Source organism: Labrus bergylta, chromosome 19, assembly GCF_963930695.1.
Source record: "Labrus bergylta chromosome 19, fLabBer1.1, whole genome shotgun sequence".
Lineage (NCBI taxonomy): Eukaryota > Metazoa > Chordata > Actinopteri > Labriformes > Labridae > Labrus > Labrus bergylta.
Window position 1 is genome coordinate 4,206,613 of NC_089213.1, and position 17,332 is coordinate 4,223,944.

The 17,332-nt window shown below is 41.7% G+C and overlaps 1 protein-coding gene across 3 annotated transcripts; it reads left to right on the top strand.

The window, feature by feature from the left end:
• Window positions 1–14: 14 nt before the first annotated feature.
• eya3 (EYA transcriptional coactivator and phosphatase 3) lies at window positions 15–17,239 on the top strand. 3 transcript variants are annotated; one of them, XM_020642240.3, is made up of 20 exons: window positions 15–137; window positions 5,764–5,868; window positions 6,425–6,474; window positions 6,656–6,738; window positions 6,831–6,911; window positions 7,014–7,068; window positions 8,138–8,247; window positions 8,508–8,645; window positions 8,827–8,912; window positions 9,793–9,970; window positions 10,086–10,255; window positions 10,561–10,644; window positions 10,743–10,832; window positions 10,993–11,051; window positions 11,147–11,307; window positions 11,588–11,702; window positions 12,064–12,185; window positions 12,289–12,389; window positions 12,701–16,160; window positions 16,217–17,239. In XM_020642240.3, the coding sequence occupies exons 2-19, from the start codon at window positions 5,812–5,814 to the stop codon at window positions 12,779–12,781; spliced, it is 1,821 nt and encodes a 606-aa protein (XP_020497896.1). In that variant the 5' UTR covers window positions 15–137; window positions 5,764–5,811; the 3' UTR covers window positions 12,782–16,160; window positions 16,217–17,239. The 3 variants fall into 3 exon arrangements, with proteins under 3 accessions (XP_020497896.1, XP_020497898.1, XP_020497897.1); XM_020642241.3 differs by having other exon boundaries at window positions 25–137; window positions 5,761–5,868; XM_020642242.3 differs by lacking the exon at window positions 8,508–8,645.
• The last annotated feature ends 93 nt before the right edge of the window (window positions 17,240–17,332 follow it).

Here is a 17,332-nt window from a genome sequence, read left to right on the forward strand (position 1 = left end):
TAGTGAATGCACACATTTCGCGCATGCGCACTAAGGCACAGCAACGACAGCTCCCTAACAACGGACAAAGCTTGACACTGTGGATTTAAAATTGCAGACGCTTTAATTGAAGCGTTTTCTAACACACTCCTTAAATGGTAAGACCTGTTTTCACTATTTCTATAAGTGAGGAATGCGTGTTATGCAGTTAGCTGTGCAGGAAGCGAAGTGAAAGTGAGATTTACACGATGCCATTTCAGTCCCCACTCCAATGGCTGCTGGTCCCGACTAAACCCTGGAGAGGAAAACTTTCATGCCCTGTACAAACTAAGCCACTTACAGCAAGCTTGGGTTCATCAACCACAATTAACCACACACGAGTTGTTAAACATAAACGCGAAACAGACAACAGTATTATGCGTCAAAGCGAGTAAATATATCGACCTTGTCTGCTAACGCTTGGATGCTAACACTGTGTTAGGAAGCCTCCAAGGTGCCGTCTAAATGCTGGGGCGGTGTGTTTCATGTTGTTATAATTGCCCGAAGCAGTTTTTTTTTGCGGGTGTAAGTTGCAGTTTTATATATATTCTTACACGATTCACCGCAGAGCAAGTGCAAACACTTGGGTTTTTTTTAATAAAAGCTGTTCCAACTACAGTTTGGTCCAGGAAATAGTCTGATGCCACATTTCACCTCTGTAGCAGATTGTCCTCGGCTTGGTTATTTGCTGGAGTCAGCTAGCGTGTTGTTGTGTTCGGTCAAAGTTTACAGACAACCCAGAGGGGATGATGCCTTCAGGTGATGCTTTCCTGGGTGTCTGCCAAAGGGAAACAACTTGCAGTTTGCAGCAGAAACACTATATAGATCACACAGAGGTGTTTGCACAGAGGGGATCACATGCCAGGATTAGGTTTAGCAATAGAAAATAGAAAAGAATAGAATTACTTTATTGATCCCAAACTGGGAAACACACAATATGAGTAAAAAACACAATGTTAGCAAATCTAAACATAATATAATATTAAATACAAAGTAAATAAGCACTAAAAATATCAAAACTAAGAATGTGAATATATACAACCAGGATTTAACTGAGCATTACTAGATTAAATATGAAAGATTAAATGTAAATGTGCAAAAACAGAGTTGTAAATATTAGTAAATTAAATATGAAAGATTAAATGTAAATGTGATAAAACAGAGTCATAAATGTTGTAAATTAAATATAAAAGATTAAAGGTAATTGTGCAAAAACGGAGTTGTAAATATTAGTAAATTAAATATGAAAGATTAAATGTAAAGGTGCAAAAACAGAGTTGTAAATATTAGTAAATTAAATATGGAAGATTAAATGTAAATGTGATAAAACAGAGTCATAAATGTTGTAAATTAAATATGAAAGATTAAATGTAAATGTGATAAAACAGAGTTGTAAATGGACAGTATTGACATAAGTTAAAGTGCATGAGTGTAAACATATTATAAGCAGAAACTATACAATATAACGGCGAGTAGACAGACAAATGAAGTGAACATGAGTGCAGGGATCATTTGTAAATGTAACATGTGCAGAACAGATGACAGTAAAGGAGAGACAGATATTATCATGATGACAGTTCTCTGCTCGCATGAGGTGAGCTGTTGTACAGAGTTATGGCCTTCGGTAAGAAAGAGTCTCTTGTGTCTGTCCTTGTGACGGCGGAGTTGTATCAGTCTGTTGGAGAAGCTGCTCCGCTGTTTGTCCTGTAGGGTGTTCAGAGGGTGATCAGGATTATCCATAATGGATAACAGTTTGTTCAGAGTCCTCCTCTCTGTCACCACTACAAAAGAGTCCAGCGTGCAGCCTGTCACAGAGCAGGCCTTCTTAATGAGTTTGTCCAGTCTCTTAGTGTCACCAGCTCCATATACAAATATACAAAACATGATACAAGTACAGATAAACTGCTCCATAAGTCCATATCATCATGGATGCATTCATAATCTGCATAAAATCCATTGTATCTCAGGCTTTATCGAAGGTTAATGGAACTAATATGAGGACCCTCTTTCAGATTTACATGAAACTTAATTACTTGAACTAAACTAACGTAAACCAAACCTATGCTGATCTTTTGATAAAGCTTTATTTTACAAGCACTATATCTGTATTATTATTTGTAACACACAAACATTTCACACAGTAAATTATTATTAAGGTTTCTGGTAAACAAGTCAGTTTATTACATTAAGATAACCAAGAAATTAAACCGATGAGTCCCTTGAAAATTGAACAACCAGTCTGCTTATGATGCTGAAATGTGAGATATCTTTTAGGCCTGTATGATATGAGACAAATATGGGGTGTGCGATAACAATATGAAGGGCGATAAATAAACATTAAAGAGTGCATTTTAGCTATAATTCACAGTTTTAATGGGTAGTCCCTGTTTATTTGCTTTCAAAATACCTTTTTGCAAAGTGTTTCTCCTGAATCCAAAGTAAAGACTAAAAACATTTTTATTTTTCACCACTAAGTTGGCACCAATCGGTTAATCTGATAGCTAGTTTAAGCTTCATCTGACTGCATCAGAACAGTGCATGCATGCTAATGTGTGCATGCATGCTAAGTGAGAAAGTATATCTGCTTTACAAAAAGTTATTTTTCACAATAAATTTAAACTTGAAAGAACCAAGGCAACCCTCTCTCTACTTCCACAACTATTGTGCGGCTCAGAGGATGAAACGGGCCTGTGCTGTGCATATATGATAAGTGTCGGGAACGGAGCCGAATGACGTCTTATAGCGGTCCACTTCCTTGTCTGAGCACAAATGCGTTCACATCTCGAGCAGACAGTACTCAAGTACACCTGAATCGTGCCCGAGACCACCTCTTCAAGTGGACTCAGACACTGTGCCCGAGTACGGTTGTTTGTGTTCACATTGATCAAATGAAATGGGCTTTGGGGTCAAGCGTACTCGGATCCGGGCCTGGGTCCCTCTCTTCAAGATTTGCAGTTTAATAGCAGAAAATATTAAATACACCAATTTCTTTAAACTCAGACAAGTGTATCCAAATAATGTGTATTTTTAGGAAATCTGTACCATGTTACATATTTCAGGCAACATTTTTAGGAACGTATCTGGACAGCACTCAACTGTCTTTTGTCCAAAAGACGAGAACCTATTTCAAGTGGAATCCTAGGCAACGTAAGATGTTTATATGGTTGATCTCTTATTTTGCCGATCGTTCGCGACCTGATAGTGCACCACGTGGGATAAGACAGCGGTCACCTGAAGCATAGACTCATGAATGATCCTTAATAAGGGTGATGGTGTTCCGCTGATAGTGTGATTGTACCTGAATGTTGTTGAGATGCTGGCAGAGTTAAATGTGAGCGGCTCTGTTACCAGGGGCAACAGCTGGAAGGATGATTGGGTTGATAAATTGAAGATTGTCACGTAAAAGATAAGCAGCTGCAGCAGTGCGTGTTAACTGGGAGGATCTGGTTGGTTAAACGTGCAATAAGGCTGCAGGATGGGGGGGAAAGACGATTACTTTGACTGACTATATGATGCAATATGACTCTCGATAAGCGCAAATGATCATTTTTGTATACCAATTTAGATTTTTCCTGAAAGGGCTTTAAAAATAAAAACTGAGCAACTTTTTTGGGGTCTAAACTTAATTTAGCTCAAATCTGTGAAATCTTAAATTGAATGCAAATCCTGTTGACGATAAGACAAAGATTGTCTTCACAGATATGTTTTGGTTTGCATCAGTAATGTTTAATTCTGCCGTGGGGTTTTGGTTGTTGGAAAACCTTTCGAGCTCAGTGCATCAGAGGCGTTGCAGTGTTTCCCCTACCATTATATTGGGGGGGGGTGGCCCGTAACAAATGTATTTTCTTATCTTGAAAACAAGAATGGGTGCATCTCTGCAGAACTACATTACTTCGTATTTAAAGCAGTTGTTGTCGCACATTTATTCAGCCAAACATTGTAGCTTCTGCAATTTGTATATTGCAATTGGCCATATTGGGAACTCAATAATATATATATATATATATATATATATATATATATATTTTTGGGCTTTTTTGTGGATAGAGTTGGAAATCAGGGAGAGAGAGTGGGGAATAACATGCGGGAAAGAAGCCACGGGTGGGATTTGAACCTGGGCCGCCCGCTTGGAAGACTATAGAGAACAAACCATATGATGTATTTTTGTAGGCCAACCTGGAAGTAGCATCGCCACGGGGTCTAACGAGAATTCACCTATGGGATGTTTTCATTGGATTTTGGATCATTGCAGAAAAGAAACTCTGTGTTAAACGCACGTTTCTGAAGCGTAGGCGTTTTGTTCAGCAGGATAATCTTCACAGATGAACGCCATTTTTTTATGATGTTTGACGCGTTAATGCGGCCGACAGAAGTAAAAAGCTAACGTTATGCTACAAGCTAACTACACCACGGTGGGATGATTGTGACGTCACTAGCGTTATGCTTCAGACGATCTCCGATAAACTAATCAGCGTAGCTTCATAAATAGTTTATTAACATAATATTCACCTTAACCTAAAGATTAAACCTACAGGAGACATCTCAGACTACTGAGAGAGTTCCCGCCCTCTGTGTCCGGCGTGATGACCTTTAATGTCCCCGACAACCACTGTAGTCACATTTAGCCTCTTGTTAGCAACCGCCTTTTTAAAGACGCGTAAAAACTTCAAAATTCACAAGTGGAGGTATTACCTAACGTAGTTTATGTGCTCTAACAGAACACCAACATCTCTTCAGCTTGTGTTAACCACAGACCTTATTTCAGGAGTCTAACCACAAACCCATTCAAAATCCCCGTTGACTTTTAGACGTTAGACCCCATGGCGCTCAAATGCTAACAACTTCCGGGTTTTAGGACTCGTTCCTGTGGCGCTCTATTGCCTCCATACATGAGGTGCGCGCACTAACCACTGCGCCACCCGCGCCCCGGGAACTCAATAATATTTTGACTAATTTTGCAGCTCTTAAAAGCAAATCAGCTGCTTGAGAGCGTTTCAAGAACAACTTATTCAGAATCATGCCGTTGATAAAAGTCTTTTTGTTGCTAATTTATCAGCAAATCACCATTCTGTGGCCTTATTTTTTCTCCAAATGTAACCCTCTTTTCTTTTTTTTTTTAGTTCACTTTCATAAATCTTGCATAAGCTGACCTATGCTTCGATGGCCGTGCCAAGTCAGGTGTCACACTTTTGACTCAGAACGTGCACAATTATCAGCAGCCTAGCACTTTCACGCGGTTTTGAATTAGCTGTCTGACCTATTTTCTGTGTTCCATGTCTCCCTCTGTGGGAGGAAAGGCCAGTTGTGCAAGCAGTGGACAAAAGGAGGCTAGATCTTATCCCCACAGGCATCTATTGATACGACAGCTTGCACCCGAGCACCTAATGCTCCTGAAGAATATGTTTTCGTTGAATGGAGGTTAGGTCACATGTAAGATGGCACGCTTCCTTAATCCTACTATATACACAAGCAAGGTGGGGGACTTTAGGAAACGTCAGTCCCACACGTGCCTCACCTGCAGATCTCGTGCGGGAGATTATACCTGTGTGCCCCACTTCCTCCCTAGCGGCCACCTACCTGCTGATCCCCCCCCCCGCGATAGGAGCAAGCGAGCGATGCATCCGTGAGCGTTTTTTTTGGGACAAGGGGAGGGGAGAGTCAGACCTCAGAAAGCTACATAAGGCCTCATCCCTGGCCATTTATCCTGTGCCCCTGTGTGTTTGCCCCTGTGTCTGTGTGAAGCAGGGTCCCGACACACTCTCCAGGTGCAGAGAGTAGGCTGTGTGTGCAGACATGTCGGCTCGCTCGGCTGCAGAGATGGATGACTCGCAAGACCTACCTGAGCTGCCGGTGAGTCCACCCACAATGATGCCAACTCAGAGTGTGGAGGGATGCATGCTAATAGATTCATTTACAAATTGTGCGAGGTTTTAATGAGACTGCAGATCACTTTTTTAATTCAAAACTATTTAAGAAATTTGCATTTGTTTCATTTAAGAATTTTAGGTCATTTAAACAAAGATACTGTTGTTATATCAGCTTCAACATTTAAAGTATTTTAGGTTCAGGAGGTTGCTGCTGGTTTCAATTGTCGTACATTTTCTTTTTAGCCGATCAAAGTTCATTTGGATTTCAGTTGATTGCATGGTGAATGACCAAAAACAGGATCAAGCAGGATTGCCTTCCTTTTCAGGAACTAATCCAAGAAAGAATTCTCAAAACTGTGGGAATGTGTTTGAGAGTTGCACTTGTTTACTTTTCATTTAGCTTTCTGAAGAGGTGACAGTGACTTCATTTTGATTGTACACCGTTGATTTAAAAAAAAAAAACGAAAAGAAGAGCCATCATGAAAGAACTAGATATCTGTTGGAATATTTTAATCTCAAACTGTGTTGTGTCATTGCAGACAAAGAAGGCAAAGCTTGAGATCGATGGTGGACTGGAGAAGGAGCCACGGTAAGTGTCCACAGAATATAGATTTGTTTTCTGTCTTTGGAATGGCTCCTTGCACACTCTGGTTTTGGAACAGACTATTATTTAAATAAATGTAATTTAAACTATGGCCTTTTTAAGAGACTCTTGTCTTTGGCCTGCAGCAGATCTGCTTTAATTATAACCACTTCTTTATTGTCTCCAGGCATTTAGGTGACGATAGGAGTCCAGGATCATCAGAGCAGGAGAACACCTACTCTGCACTGGCCACAGCCCAACTTGAGCCAAGTAAGTATAAAGTGACAGCCCTCATACATGTTCACTGAAAATACAATCATATATATAATGTGATATAATCATAGAGGTTTGTTTCATTGTAGGTGATCAGGAGCAGCAAGATGGAGATGAACAGGCAGCAGCTCAAGCGTGCAGCAACTCCATGAACTCGTATGCACATTCATGTAGGAGCAGAAACATTTCTCATGAAGAGTCATGATCTAAGATTAAGAAAAAAAAGATGCTCCTGTTTACCAAACTGAGGACATGTTGTCTTTTTTTAACAGCCACAGACACGACGGCCACACCTGAATACACCCAACAGGTTTATCAAGGAAGCAAGTGAGTACACTGCATGGAAGGAAAAAAAGTATTTGATTTATGATGTTCAGATGTGTTGCCGATTAAAGAACATCATACCTGATGTGAAGTGCAAACCAAGGTTGTCACGATACCAGAATCTAAGTAGGATACTAGAAAAATACCACAGCAACAAAACTAGGAGCCCTAAGCACTAAATATTGGGGGATTTCTTACAAGAAAGTGCAAGAAAACACTGGCAACATTTTGTGCGATTTAGATGGTGCATCTTTGTCAAAGACATAAACATAACCGTTTGCATCTTATCAGGACCGCTGCTTCCTCTCTTTCTTGCTGCAACTTCGAGAAGAAAAAAAACATGATTGCATATCTGTCTAGAGCTTTGATTCTGTTTTGATACTTTTCATCATTAAAATAATGGAGACTGCATTGTTTTAAAACATGTGGTCTTGAAAAGTACCACAATTTTTTAAAATTTGAACAACGTCACCATTGTCTGTAGAAATGTCTTTGGTCAAGGATGCAGAAAAACCTTTCCATTGTCAGTATTTAGACAACATGCAGCACTTTGTTGGAGATGGAACCTGCTTGAGTTTGATGCATCGAGGAGCTTCTGAACACTGAGCGCCGGCTGCAGGTGCATGCAGAGAGGAGAAAGCCTCTTTCACCCAGACACTGCTTTGTGTCTTTGAGCCTCTGTGTATAATTTCCAACTTGCACCATAAGCTACCACTTTATGAACCTCTAACAGAGCTTCCCAGAAGCCTGACTTTCCCACATGTTGTTCATTGTTCCAGGCACCAATTATAAGACTTCATGCGGTTGTGCCTCAACTCATTGTTAGTGCTCCTTTAGCTTGAACAATTCAGAATATTAAGTGCTACTAATTCCCACTTAAGTAGATGTAAATGTGTGTCTAAATAGCAAATGTAACAGGGAGGGGAAAAGGGGTTTTAAATACTGGATTTGTGTTAATTGAATTGGGAGTCAAATACCAAATAATCAGTCCTTAAGGATTAATAATGATTTGTCTTCATTGTGATTTATTTCTGTTCTCTCATTCGATGCATTCTCTCCATGTTTCTATTAGCCCCTCAGTGACGTCGTACCCCAACCAGGTGGCCTTCCCTCCTCTGGCCCAGTCCACTGTGTACTCTGCCTTCCCCCAGACGGGTCAGACCTACGGCCTCCCTCCCTTTGGTTAGTCCCGTCTTTTTCCTCTTTAACGGCACATTTTAACAGTTTCTGCTCACTAAAAGCCCAGCATCACATCTCTGTTACTTTGCTTAAGAGGCTTTTCTGTGCTTTGGCGCTGTGGAATCAGTTCGCTTTTAAACGCTGCTTACAAACAAAACAAAAAATCACACCTTGACTGAAACTTTAACTTTGCCATATTTTCAGTGGCCCCCTCCTATCGCTGCCTCCTTCACTCTGCTTCTATTGCTCTCTTTCGTCTTCAGGTGCTATGTGGCCAGGCATTAAAACAGAGACAGGGTTGCCTGAGGCGCCCTCTGGTGGCCAGCCTGGGTTTCTCAGCTTCAGCACCGCATATACCTCAACCCAACCCGGCCATCTGCACTACTCATACCCAAGCCAAGGCAAGCTCCAACCTGCAACCTGACTGTCTCACAACAAACCGCTGACACATTCGCTGCTTTATGAGGAGCACTCACAAATAAGCTCTGTTTTTCCTCTCTTCTTTTTGACACACTGAGGTAATGCTCTTAAGTACTTTGCTTCTCCTCAAGCACAGTTTAATTAAGCTGTGTCTGTCTCCAGGCTCAAGCTTCACAACATCCAGTGTGTACTCCAGCATCCCGTCAGCGACAGCAGCCACAACAGCCCCCCCCACAGCGACCCATCAGGTAAGGAGGACGTTAGACTGGACCTCTGTGTTTAAACTGAAGCATTCTTCTGTTGATTAGTCCAACAGAAAGAGGAAGAGAATTAGGTCAATAAATGAGTTTTTAAATAAGATTATTGTTGATTTCTTAACTGACATCAGGTCAGCAGCAGCTGTACACACATTGCAGAATAAATACTCAACAGTTCAGATTGCCCCTTGATCCATAATAAGACATCTCCTATGTTTTTAAACTTCCGTTGCACACTCTTCAACTTGAAACACTCAATGAAGCTCCTCCCACAAAATGACACACAAAGACATTCAAGTTAACCGCTGCAGAGTGTGTGCTCGGTTCAACTCGTGATGTCGGACTAAGACCTCTGATGTGAGAGAGAGAGAGAGAGAGAGAGAGAGAGAGAGAGCGCTGCTGACAACAGTCACCGCTCAATGATGCAACTGGAGTGGCTGTAATTGGCTAGTTACCTGCAAACGTATCCCCCCCCTTTACATGTGTGAGTCGTGTTTGACACCTGCTGTAGAGAGAGAGAGAGAGGTCTCATATTAAAGAGGATTATTGCATAATAACGAATTAACAATAGCGTTTGTCTGGTTTTCTGCATTTTACTGAGGTTAGGCAGATATGGTTATTCAAGCACAGTGTAACAGATAAACACTCAAAGGAGCTGGATCCAAAAGAATGATTTCACTTTCTGTCTCTGGGGTCGAACTCGCAATGTGGTACACAACCAGAGTGCATCGCAGTAGTTGTGATTCAAAGTGAACTTCAATAGAAGAGGGAGATCATTTCATGATATTTGTCAAACCTCTGAATGTGGCTCTACTTCCACCAACTATCTTCTGTTGATCACAGCAGTTGTTTTGTTTTTTTCTTCCTGCAGGAATTTAACAGCTATAACTCTCTGGGACAGAGTCAGTTCTCTCAGTACTACACTCTGCCTCCCAGCTACGTGCCTGCCGGCCTGCCCAGCAGCGAGGACCACGGCACCGGTGTGGGAGCGGCCGGATATTCAGCTGATAAGTCAGAGCAGGCTGCGTCAGCTGGACTGCCTCCCAGAGGTGCGTTTAATACTTTTATCTACCTTTGCCACATGAAATGTTGTCTTTTTACAAGCTTGTTTTGTACCATAGAAATATATAATTCAGTACTAATTTCAGAATTTCTTGTGCTCAGACGCATCTCCACCAGAGAACCTTCCGGCAGGTGCGGCTCTTCCAACAGGTGTGTGTCTCCCGGCTGCAGCCCGAGATCAGGACGAGGTTGGACGCAGGAACTCTGTTGGCAAAGCGAAAGGAAAAGCCAAGAAGCCCGATAACGCTCCACCTACTGAGACTGACCTGGAGGTAACAGCTGATTTATCTTCATCATAAACAAATGTGTTCTCGGCTCTTGAGTTTGATAATTGCCATCGTAAAACCAAGGAATTTGCAGGAGGGGGGGGGGTCCCTGTCTGAGGTTAATATGGACGTCCTCAGCATGGTAAAGTTTGGGAACTCCTGTTCTAGAACAAAACTCCAAGTTTGTTACCTTAAGACTACTTTCACCAGGACTCAACGCATGAAGAATGACAGCAGGGTAACTTTTACACATTTGTCTGTTAGAACATTAAAGTAAGAAACGGGATGTTGTTCTTCTCTGCTGTTTTTAGCGTATCTTCCTGTGGGACCTGGATGAGACCATTATCATTTTCCACTCCCTGCTCACTGGCTCCTACGCACAGAAGTTTGGCAAGGTTCGTTTCTTTAAACTTAAAAAATACTAACGCATGCAAATTGAAAAGGGAAAAAGTCTGAGTCTTGTTTTTTGTTTGTGTGTGTTTAATTTGTTCAGGACCCGACAACAGTGCTGAACTTGGGCCTGCAGATGGAGGAGCTGATCTTTGAGCTGGCAGACACTCACCTTTTCTTCAACGACCTGGAGGTACAGTGAGAGGCAGTCACACCCGTGTAGCACTGGCAGAGGAAAAAATGATTCATTGTTTGTTTATCAGCCGGGCAGCTGGTACTCACCGGGAGGGCCCGAGTTTACATTTTCAGTATTCACATTTGTGATAGAAACCTTTTCTGTGTGTTTGTTTCAGGAGTGTGATCAAGTCCACGTGGAGGATGTCGCCTCTGACGACAATGGACAGGATCTGAGGTCTGTAACTTATAATACGTTATAATGATGACCTCGTCACACACTCATAGGCCTCTTCAGAAATGTAACTGGGGGAGTGTCTCTGCCTTCTTTAGTACCTACAACTTCCTGGCCGATGGCTTTAATGGTCCCAGTGGTGGAGGGGCTTCAGGAACCACCGCAGGAGTCCAGGGGGGGGTGGAGTGGATGCGGAAACTGGCCTTTCGATACCGCCGTCTAAAAGAGCTCTACAACAGCTACAAAGGGAACGTGGGAGGTGAGTTCACATCAGTGTATAACATCTGTAGTTACACACTTTGTGTTAGGTGGAGGGGGGGGGGGGGTTCTGCTGTAAATGACACAAAAAGCAATTCAAACCATCATGTGGTGCACCACTTACATAAAACTTAGGACATAAAAAGTGAAGTATGCTGAATAATCATGTCTTACCTGATTGGTGATATAATATATCTGATTCATGTTATCTTGAGTTAGTATAACAGCTGCTCAATCAAAACAAAAGATTCAATATTTTGCATGTTGTTGTTTTTTTTCAGGCCTGCTGAGTCCTATGAAAAGAGATCTGCTTCTGCGTCTGCGGTCAGAGATCGAGAACGTTACAGACGCGTGGCTCGGCACAGCGCTCAAGTCTCTGCTGCTCATCCAGTCCAGGTCTGAGTCCAGAAAGCGTGTTATTAAATATCTTTAACTACAGTTATTGTGAGTAGTTAGATTACAGTCATTCAGATTCAGAGTGTTTGTGCTGTGACTGTTGGAGTTGATGTTTGATGACGAACTGAATAAACTGTTTATAAGGATAGAAGTTGAAGCGAGGCTGTGATTAATCTGTGTTTAAAAAAAAAAGTCTGGAATAAAATCTCCTCAAAGGAAATAGTTTCAACCATGTTTCAGATACATATCCTGGAGTTTATATGATTAACTTTCTTTAACAGATCGACCTCAGTGTAAAGATAAAGGTTTATTTTCTACCCACCATCTTTATGCTTGTGTGTCTCTCACATTGCACCAACAGGGGGAAGTGTATGAACGTGTTGGTCACCACCACTCAGCTGGTTCCAGCTCTGGCCAAAGTGCTTCTCTACGGCCTGGGAGACGTCTTCCCCATCGAGAACATCTACAGCGCAACCAAAATAGGTACGCGAGTTAAACCTTGAATACTGTTGAGTATCTAAAGGAGCTGCTTTGTCGCTTCTCTTCTTTCTATGATGTGTTGTTTTCTTTGTTGTCTTTCATGCAGGGAAGGAGAGTTGCTTTGAGAGGATCGTCTCACGCTTTGGGAAAAAGGTGACCTATGTGGTGATAGGTGATGGTCGAGATGAGGAGTTTGCAGCAAAACAGGTAAACTTTTCAAGCTTTCTTTTCCCTCCAAATCCACCTTGATTTTGATTGTTTTTTGTTTTTTTCAAAACACTCACGTTTGTCAAGTCATCTGGATTTTGACAAATATAAATGAACACTAGACTTGTAAATTTGAGTATTCTGATCAAATGTTCAGGAAAAATATGTGAAATGAAACAGAAATCAAGTCTAACTATCAAGCTTTTACTAAAACTGTCAGTTTGACTACATTTCAAGCAGACTGCTAAGCGTATGTTGTCTGACTCACACACACTCCTGTAAAATGTTTGTTTTTGTGTGTCTCTCTGCAGCACAATATGCCTTTCTGGCGGATTTCCACTCACGGCGACCTCGTGTCTCTGCACCAAGCGCTGGAACTGGACTTCCTGTGAAGGAGGCGGCGATGAAAGTCGCTCACTAAAAGGGAATTAGTCATCCTGTCGGTTTGTGGAGTGACGTTGTGTTCGGAAAAAAAAAAATCCTCCAGGACTCAAAACGGTACTCACTCGTATGTAAGAAATGCCTATCTGCCTGACGTGTAAAGACTTTTCTGTGTGATGTGTGACGGTGATGTACTGAGGCGGACTTTGGGTCGGAGCTGACTGTGAGAAACGGACTAGATGCATCATTTTGTTGAGTTAAGGTTCCTCCAGCACTCCCTCCTCTACGGCAGCTAACCTCAACGCGGCTGAAACTGGCACTGAAACGGACACAAAAGGGAAGACATCTTTTTCTTTTTTTTGCCCTCCTCCTTTTATTTTTCTTCAAGTATCAAAAGCTGATTTCACACATGCACACCTGAAAATGTTCTAGAAAGACGTTTAAAAAAAAAAAAAGGACCCTGTGGCATTCCAAGATGGCAGACGAAGCGGTAACACTGTAGTGTTACTTTGTTTTTTGCCTTTACATCAATTCTTTGTGTGATTGGACATATTCACAAATCATCCAATGAGCGAGAAAAGAACATCCAGGCGAGCAGACAAGAGTTTGAAGTGACTTCATTACTTGCTCAAGATTACACTGGTCACTCTACGGTTTCACAATTTAAATGTCATCCCCCCCCCCTCAGCCTGCTTGCTCATGCTTAATCGTTCCTGAATATTACCTGCTGCGCTCACACGTCAGCTCATCCTGACTGCAAACGGAAATGTCTCCTCAGGGTGCTAACAGGAAAAAGGCAACAACAGTTAACGTGAAGAAACTCATCTGAGAAAGTTTTCAGCATGTGTGAAAACTACAGAGTTCTTGAAGTCTGAAAAAAATTAAAATTTGTGTTTTGTGCACGCACAGAAATGATCCTGTTTGCACAAGATTAATAAAAAAATATTTTTTGGGACTTCAGGGACTCCGTAGAAAACAGCTTAACTCTCCTGCAATGCAACAATCCCTCTTTATTTTTTATTCCTCTTTTCAGGATTCAAACAACCAAAGGTCAGTTTTTGTTTCTTCTCCTTTTTTATGGGAGTTTTTTTGTTGTTGTTGCTTTATATAGACTCTGTATAACTGAAATAATAATATCAAAGCACATTTGTAAAAACAGAACTCTTTCTGGGTTGTTTTTCTCTCATTCAAAGTCTTTCAGTATCAAATGACTCTTTACGTTTTCCTCTTATGTAACCATTCACGTCTTTAACAAAAGGAACTACTACATCTGGTAACACACAAAAAAAAGAACTTTGTCATGACCTCCCCTCCTGACCCGACCTCACCACACCATGAGTCAGCTGCTCTGACCTCTGTTTGTTTTTCTCTAGTCGTACTTCGTGTGGGTGTGTGTGGGTCGGTGTGTGATGGTGTGTGTGTGTGTCGTCTGTGGTCAGTGGGCGAGCGTGTGCAGCTGAGGATCACGCTCCCTCAAACTCCTGACAAACCTGGCCTCTCTCAGTTTCTCAGTGATCACAGCAGGTTGCTCTGAACAGAACCAAACACAGTTCAGTTTAAGCAATGACTTCCTGAGCTGTTCAGTTATTCTGAAGTGCACAGATTATCGAGCACGACGTGTAGAGGATAACGAGAGCTGTGTCCCAAATCCACACTACTCTCTTCAAAGTATTATCATTACTCTCATAGTAGACTGTTATAACAAAATTAAACTTATGTTGGCTCTTTGTTGGCTTTCCACCATACCAGAATTTTAAACTTCAATATAATAGATGTCAAAATCAAATGGTATTGGTAGCTGTTTTGATACCACGGCAATAAAAATAGAAGTCCGAAGCACCGAATTCCGAGTCGTTTTTTGTTTTAAATCACCAAAATTGCAAGCAAACTCCTTCACACCGTCGAAATTGCACAAATGCATCGGTACTGAAACATTGCTTATGTATTCATGCCTTTGAGACGGTGCTTTCTCTCTTCTCTTCGGCCATTCTCCGTACCATCGATTGTTGAAATAATGGAGATTGTATCTCTTTGAAACACGGGGTATTCAAAAGTCTAATATTTTGACCAGTCATTCAGCTTTGAACTCACAGATGATGAGCATATTCATGCAGCAATGTGCAGATGTTTCTGCAAGTTAAAGGTGCCTTTTAATTTGGCTTCAATGGGAAATAATGCCCACAGTTTTTTTTTTCTACCACCTGCAGGTTGAATAACTTTTCAAGCGCAAACACACAACAGACTTAAATCCCCTTAAAGTCAGTACGGAGGCTGGATCGGAGAAGCGTCTCTCACATATGAAGGACTTGTGTTTCTTTGTCGAGAGTACGGCTGCCATTAGGGATTTTTTTTATCTTTCAATCCAAGGTTTGAAATTCTCGATTAATTGATCGGTTGCTTCATCTAAAAATCATCAGAAGTGGGTCAAGTGATGTGTTGGGTAATTTTTTGATTTCGTGTTCGAGTCCAAAACCCAAAGACTAAGACTGTGAGAAATAGGTTTTCCTCACATTCTGTTTTTTTTAGATCTAGGAATGAATTCTTCAGCATTTTCTGCGTCAGTCTTTAAAGTCTCAGAAATTCCACAAGTTCACCGACCTCTATCAAAAAGCTTAGATAAGTGTCCAGCTGTTTTTGAACCTTGTTCAGTGGAGCAGATGGGTGGCCCTGCCTACAAATAGCCTGCATCATGTTTCTGGTATATTCTGTGTTCTCAAGTTTTTTTTTTAAACCAGACAACATCACCGTCTGCTCAGATGTTCCCGGGAAGCAGGATCTAAACTGGCTTTAACTGGAAACTAAAATAGTGAAGAAATTCTGTAACTGCAGGAATTCTTGGACAGGGAGCTAAACACTGCAGATACGTGTATTTCAAAGTGACAGCAGCACCCGGAGCTCTGGTTCACCTGCAGGATGAGGGTCCTGCATCATGTTTTCTGCCTCCAAGGGGCCCTTTGTCCCATAATCCGTCCACGCTCACACCTGTCAGCCTCTGACTCAGCTAAAACATTGTGAGGAGGGTCAAAGCTCGTTTAAAAAAAACTATCATCTGACAGTTTCCTGCTGAGTTTTTCCGCCCACGGATCGTGTCTTGTACTCACAAATATAAAGCGAACAGTAAAAAGTAAACGGAGCTGTGTCGGTCATACGGCGGCAGTTGTCAACATACTGTTGTCATAGAGACAGGACGGACGTGCAGCGCTTTTCTTCTCGGAGCACAAAAGATTCATGCGAACACTCCTGAGCGCACAGAAAGCGCTTTTCTGCCCGGATAAAACGCTAGGTGGACCCGGGATGTTTTTTAGTTTCAGTGTCAGAGGTCAAAAAGCTCCAGAAACACTTGAAGAATGAAGATTCACTTTCTTCATCTTGTAGGACCGACTCGTTTCGGCTCGTGGTCCTCATCAGTGCGGTTTAGGCTCGTGGTCCTCATCAGTGCGGTTTAGGCTCGTGGTCCTCATCAGTGCGGTTTAATAAAAGTAATAACGTTGATCTTCACACTACAAGTCCTGCTGGATCTTTTTGAGCTCTTCAAGCCTCTCACTCTTCATGCTCGTCGTCAGTTGTTGCCAGAAAATCTCCCTTTGTTTCCGCTCCAGGTCGTCATCGATGATCTTTAATTTCCTCAGTTAACTTAAAACATCCGACTGATTCACGCAACGATTAAGTTCATCCCTCTGCCTCATGACAACTCCCAATCCTTACAAGTCGTACAGAGGGGGAGAAAAGCCCCACAGACGATGACTGTGCAATACTTTTCTACTTTTCTCATTACTTCAAGGGTTTTTATTTGTTTCCTGACAAAAGCAGGAGGGGGCGGAGACTGAGGAGTGAACAATACTGAGCCTGAAGACGATTTACACACACGCAGCTCGACCGTTAAGAATGTGTACTTCTGTTTAATGTGTTTGTGTGACTGTGCATATTTATATCGTGCCTTTTATCCATGCGTCTGTATGCGTAATCTCAAAGGGAAATATGTACCGCTGTTATCGTTTGATACATGTATCACTGCATTGTTGTACTATCCAAAGTGTTACTTTACTCTTTTTATTTTAACTCGACTTCTTTTTAAGTTGTTTTTTTTTGTAACTTTTGTTTGATTTTCTTGTCTGCACTGTATTCAGAAAGTCTCTTTAAGACGGTTCAAAGTTCCCTTTGTTAGCAGATACGGTTCCAAAATGTAGATATCTCATTATTTGACGGGACGAACTAGGAGAGTTGTACCTGTCACCATCTCATCGTCAACAACCTGCTTTGTTCTCTTTCTTTCTCTGCTGTGAACTGCTCAGCGTCGACGCCTAGAGACAATCACGAGTGACATGAGGCCACATGGTATTTTTAATGCAGGTCAGATATGCTTACTGAATGTGTCTTTTGTTTGATTTCTTTACTTTGTCTGCATGTCATGTTCATATTGAAGTATATCATGGCTGTCAAAGAAAGTGACCATGCGATGTTTAATGGGCTATACTCTCCAACGTCTCCTTCTTTTTCTTTCCAATGCCACGGGCTGTCAGCGTTCATTAGTTAATCACGATTAATCTCGTGTTGTTTTGTCC